Here is a 6,300-nt window from a genome sequence, read left to right on the forward strand (position 1 = left end):
CAAAAAAATTAGTGTAGTATAAATAAAGTTTTCTTTTTATATGTGTCTGATATATTTAATTTCTTATAAAAAATTTAAAAAATTAAATTTCAAAAAAATTAGTGTAGTATAAATAAAGTTTTCTTTTTATATGTGTCTGATATATTTAATTTCTTATAAAAAATTTAAAAAATTAAATTTTAAATCACTTTAGCAAGAAAATCTAATTAGAATATCAAGAAGAAATTATATCTATATATGAAAAATATATCCACATTTTGAAGTGTATGATGATGTACGTCATCATGATGTGTACGCCAAAACACCCCAAATTAAAAGTAAATAAACACAACAAAAAAAGTGTTTGCTTCCCAAGTTTCAATTTTTAACTTGAAAACAGAAGGGGAGATGAAATATTTGAAAAGACTTTAGAAACACTAGAAGTAGGAAGGAACTCAAAAGTCAAGTACTACCTTAAAAGCAAATGCACAGATCTATATTAATTTTAATAAAAATAGGAGCATACCATGCATTCACTGGTTTGGGGGCTTTCGAAGGAGTAGATAAAACTGTTTCCATGCTATTCATTCCTGAATTGTTTTCCTTGGTAGTCAATGCAATCATTTTTCGTTGCTTCTGAGAAAGTTTAACTCCATGAGAAACTGTTTTGCTAGAAATTAAATTAAAACAATTAGTTTCAGTGGTTTCTTCTGACAAAGTTTAATTCCATGAGAAATGATTTTGCTAGAAATTAAATCAATTAACTTTAATTTCTGCTTAATAAAGGTTACTGGTAATAATAATGTTTTCTATTTATTTGATGTTATTTTGCCATTATTGGATCAAAATGCTCACAAGTTTCAACAATGAAAATATCAGTTTATACTAACAATGATCAAGTAATAGCTACATATGAGCCCTCCAACATATTACAAACTTCAAGAACTTGCATGACAAGCCTTAACTCTTTGGCTTTTGTAGCCAATAGTCCACAATGATCATTTTAGAGTCAAGTTTCTGGGATGTAATACTGTATTCTACAAGAGCTGGACTATCAGCTCAACTCTATCTTCAGCACATACTTAAGAAATAATATTATGGAGGCTAAATTGCCCAGAAAAGGATGTATAATTAACTATAACATCAAATGCAGAAAAATAATAGGAAAGATGCAATAAGTCTGTCCAATTCTTAGGGCAGAAATATAACATGAAACGATCTTTTATAATTTTTTAACCAACCCTAAATGTGACTTTGGTGTAGCTCCACATTTTTGTCTACTTTCTTCTATTTCCATGATGGTTCTGAGATCCACAACAGGAGGGCTGACTGGACTAAAAGACATAAAAGGTTACTTTGCAAGGCATTCATTTACCTATAAAGCCCAACCCCCAACTTCACTGAAACCATAAGTGAAATGTGAGATTAACAGTCAGAGTATAATTTAGAATTATCAGCTGTGAGCCAGCTTCAAAAAGGATATTTTGAGTAAAAGTTACTTTTATATATACACATATAAATATTAACTAACATATATCCAAAGTCATAATGTTAAGTGATACAGCACATATACAAATAACAACTAATATGTATCCAAAGTCATAATGTTGTGATATAACTGAAATTCCTATATTTTTAAAAAAAAACCATTTTTTTAAAAAGCCAAGCAATAGAAAGATTCTTAACTAAATTAGGTAGAAAACCTCACCAAAGTTCTAATTAAATTCTTACTTTTAGGTTGAATGAAGCTTGAAAATTATACTCTTTCCTTTCTATTTTTAACAAACAAAACTCATTCTACTGTTTAATATTAACAAAAACAAACATTTAATAGAAAAACTTGGGGATACTAAACAATATTGGAGACCCACCAGAGGGAGTTATACCATAATAAGGAAAAAATTCTACGATCATTATAAATAGATGGTTTCTGGCCAGGTGTGGTGGCTCATGCCTGTAATCCCAGTACTTTGGGAGGCCGAGGTGGGTGGATCACCTGAGGTCAGGAGTTCAAGACCAGCCTGGCCAACATGGTGGAACCCCATCACTACTAAAAATATAAACATTAGTCAGGGGTGGTAGCAGATGCATGTAATCCCAGCTACTTGGGAGGCTGAGGCAGGGGAATCGCTTAAACCTGGGAGGCAGAGGTTGCAGTGAGCTGAGATCATGCCACTGCACTCTAGCCTGGGCAACAGAGCAAGACTCTGCCTCAAAAAAAAAAGTCGTATTATTTCATATTAAAGGGGAACCTGTTTCCTGTACTTTTTTTCTTTCATCAAAAACAAATTCTACTTACTATTTATACTAGGCAATACTTCAGAATGAATGTAGAAATGTTTGTGTATATGTTAATATTGAGAATGTTTATTGCCTATTGCTAAGCATTTTGTCAATGAGCATAGTACTGAAACAGCCTAATCTATCTTGTGAACCAAGCTATTTTTAAAACATGTTTAACAAAATATCCTAACATTAGCAATCAGAAGATGCTGCCAGATGTTCCCACATATTAAATATGTACCAATTTGTGTACTTAAGCAAAAAAAAAAAAAAAAAAAACTAATTTCTGAACTAAACTTTAAACCATGAAGCACATAAAATAGAACATCATAATCTTTGTTCCAACTCTGCAACATATAGCCTATTTCAAAAGAATTAAATAGTCCAGATGATAAGATAATCCATAAGTCAACTAACAGTTTTAGACTTTATCAATCATTGTAGGCATATAAACATGAAGCACAAGCTCAATTAACATTTTGAAAGAATACTACATTCTAATTACACCTGCACCTTCATTTGACTTTTCTTTTTTCTTTTTTTGAGATGGAGTCTGCTCTGTTGCCCAGGTTGGAGTGCAGTGGCATGATCTGGATTCACTGTAAACTCTGCCTCCCAGGTTCAAACAATTCTCCCACCTTAGCCTCCCAAGTAGCTCAGATTACAAGTGTGTATTACCACAACTGGCTAGTTTTTTGTATTTTAGTAGAGATGGGGTTTCACCATGTTGCCCAGGCTGGTGTCAAACTCCTGAGCTCAGGTAATCTGCCCACCTTGGCTTCCCAAAGTGCTAGGATTACAGGCATGAGCCACCGTGCCCAGCCTTCATTTCATTTTTCTAAATAAAAGAAAAATATATATATAATATAGGTAAGTTAAAAGGATAGTATAACGTTAAATTAATATCATCTGAAAATTAACTGAATAGTTACACATTTTGTGAAATTTTAAATACCCCTTCACATACTCTAAGAGATAAAGTCTATGATTGACAAAACGGTCTTCCTGTGTGGCATTTTTAACCAATATATATATTATCTAAGAAATAACTGCTGATATTAAGTTTCTCTCTATATATGTAAAACATAGTATTTGCTACTATTCACTGATGATAATACAAAGGCAACTAAATTTTGCCTGGGGTTGGTGGCGGGGGGGGAGTCTATTATATAGTTGGTTAGCAATTCGTAGGCATTTAGGCAATTTTCTGTACATTAGAAATTTATATTAATATTTCTTAAATGTTCATCATTAAAAAATTAAATTGCATTAAAAAGGAATGATATTTCTCTAATAGTTACAGAATAAAATAAAAACCCTACCTGAAGGAACCAGCAACCCAACTGGCAGAGTTGGTAGTATCAATTCTGTTATTGGGAATGGGCTGTGGAGCAGATATTTTAAGTGTTGGTGACTTTTCCCATGGTTTTAAATCTTCCCTAGCATACATAGGAGATGCACCATTAACATATGGTTTGACTTTCATCTGGGGAGAGAAAAAAAAAATAAAAGAAGTTAATGAGCACCTAGAACAGTAACACATAGCTGGTACTTAATAAATATTAGTTACATTATAATGAAGAGTAAAATCTTATGACAATAAGCCATTTAGTATTTTCAAATCATGTTCTTCTACAGTTTTGTGCCTTAGCCTACTCTCAAATCACATTGTTGACTATAACCGAATTATTATGAGCTTTGAGAATAATTTCTAGGGGAACTAGTTAGCATATTAAATCTCTACACAAATAGTAAACATGTAATAGTTGTACAAATAAGACATGAAGTAGTAATTTTAAAATTAATATCCATGGCTTGAGTACGAAACAAAATGAAAGTTTTGTATAAATGTCATATAACTCACTCTGATGTAAAGTACTGTGAATAAAATTAAAGTCAAATAATATTGACACCTTGAAAGGAACCCTAAAACTACTGCTATTGTAATACGTCAAGGAAGTTATTAAAATGGTATGTCTACTTCCAGGATAGATTCTTCTGTTATTGCAAATCACTCACAATATGCCCTGAGCCTTCCTTTAAACCTCAGTTGTCTTACAGAACAACCTTAGTGTGAATATAAATTGCCCCCAAACTTCTATTCTATATTTTTAAAAAAATCAATCCTGCTGGGGTGAGGTTGCTCACACCTGTAATGCCAGCACTCTAGGAGGCTGAGGTGGATGGATTGCTTGAGTCCAGGAGTTCAAGACGAGCCTGAGCAACATGGCAAAACTCCATCTCTACCAAAAATATAAAAAAAATAGCTGGACGTGATGGTGCGCACCTATAATCCTAGCTACTCTGGAGGCTTAGATGGAAGAATCACCTAAGCCCAGGAAATCAAAGCCGCAGTGAGCTGATACTATACCACTGCACTACAGCCTGGGCAACCAGAGTGAGAGACCCTGTCCCCCCCTAAAAAAAAAAAAATTAAATCAATCCTTGAGGCCTAAAAGACTCTAAGAAGAAAGGGTTAACTTCTGTTGTCTCATGAATTCCTAGGAATTCTGATATGTTTTGTGGATGCGTAGGGGTTAGGGAAAAGTGACTCTATCTCTATTCAGTTACACATTTTTCTCTAATAGGTTAACAACTACGGAATCAAATTTTAAGGAGTGTCTAAGAACTGTCCTCCCCAGAGTTGATCACGCTAGGAATCCTGCAGCTTAATGTGCTAGATTAGGAGAAGAACTCAATCATTTCCAAATTGTTTTGCTCCAGTTAATACCTTGGAGGAAAGAGACTGCAAAATTTGAAAGCAGGCTTATTTTTGAAATCATTTGCCTTGACAATTTTTAACTGATGTTAACTGACATTTCACAAGACAAATTTCAATAATTTAGCTATGAATATATTTTTTCAGTATGTCTGTACAGTATTATATTTTACATCAACATTATATTTTAGTTGCAAAAAGATTAGAAATAACATCATAAAGGGCTTAAAACTGCCATTAAAATCTCTAAAACTAGAAATGTTATGCAAATTTAAGAAAACTAACACTATATTGTGTGATTCTTATATACCAACCTGGAGACTGTTTTAAAATTAGGGCAAAAATAAGGAAATACTAAAGATAAACTATCTATAAACCTAAAATCTGAAGGTAAGGAGTCAGTGCTTCAAAAAACAAACCTCAATCTTATCTGAATGAAATCCTGTGGTGAAATCAGGGGACTGTAAATCTCTAGGACTACCCACTCCTGCATAGCTTCCTTCAGAGTCTGATGTCAATAGTTCTGGAAGAGATTCCACAGAATTGGTCTCACCAGACTTTAATAATCCTAAAACATGAAATTAAAAAAAAATTAAACACATATGCATTAAACATATATGCATTACATTCAGTGAATCAGACAGCTAAAAACTTTCATTTATCCAGACTTAATAACATTCAAATTATATTTATGGTATAAAAATCTTAATAATTTAAGTTAACTGGAGAAAGAAATCAGTTTAAGTGAAAAACTGAAATGGAAGAGATTATAAAACAATAGTTTTATTCATTACAATCACACACCAACTGTGTAATGAACCTGAGGAAGATAGTTCTTTGGATCTGCTTTAAAAAGTGATTGAAAATATTTTTGTCCGCCTAAGAGACAAAGGAGAAAGGGAAAATAATTAAAGTCCAGACCTCTTTTCCTTTTCTCATCTGTCTCTTGGTACAGTGGTCTCTGCACCCAAGCGAGGAGGGTAGCTTCATTCTATCTGGGAGGAAACCTGTGGCCTTTTTGCCTCTCACTTAGCCAGCTGACTGACCCAATAGCAGAGGCTCCCACAGAAGACGACTGTGGCCTGTTTGAAGTGTGTTCTTCCCTGAAATCTCTGGCGATTCAGCTCGCTTGAAGCAAGAGGGTTGTTATGAAATGTATGTATCATTTCTTCTCTTAGGCAAGCTAAATGCCTGGCCTCATGCCACACCTGGTATCCAGGTTCAAACTTTTGCTTAGATTCACATGTTCATTTCCGCACATTTCAAATTTATTAGAATCTAAATGAAGCACCAAAATAAGCTATAAAATAAAGATGTTA

The 6,300-nt window shown here is 33.4% G+C and overlaps 1 protein-coding gene across 2 annotated transcripts in view; it reads right to left on the reverse strand.

Moving 5' to 3' along the window:
- Positions 1 to 6,300, reverse strand: part of IBTK (inhibitor of Bruton agammaglobulinemia tyrosine kinase) — a 92,026-nt gene that overhangs the window by 32,344 nt on the left and 53,382 nt on the right. For both annotated transcript variants that reach the window (XM_011964764.1, XM_011964766.1), the window contains exons 23-25: positions 3,585 to 3,748; positions 1,221 to 1,313; positions 506 to 649 (exon numbers count right to left, since the gene is read on the reverse strand). In XM_011964764.1, coding sequence (XP_011820154.1) covers positions 506 to 649; positions 1,221 to 1,313; positions 3,585 to 3,748 — 401 coding nt within the window. The remainder of the gene's footprint in view (positions 1 to 505; positions 650 to 1,220; positions 1,314 to 3,584; positions 3,749 to 6,300) is intronic.

The sequence above is a fragment of the Mandrillus leucophaeus genome, unplaced genomic scaffold (genome assembly GCF_000951045.1).
Source record: "Mandrillus leucophaeus isolate KB7577 unplaced genomic scaffold, Mleu.le_1.0 Scaffold704, whole genome shotgun sequence".
NCBI lineage: Eukaryota > Metazoa > Chordata > Mammalia > Primates > Cercopithecidae > Mandrillus > Mandrillus leucophaeus.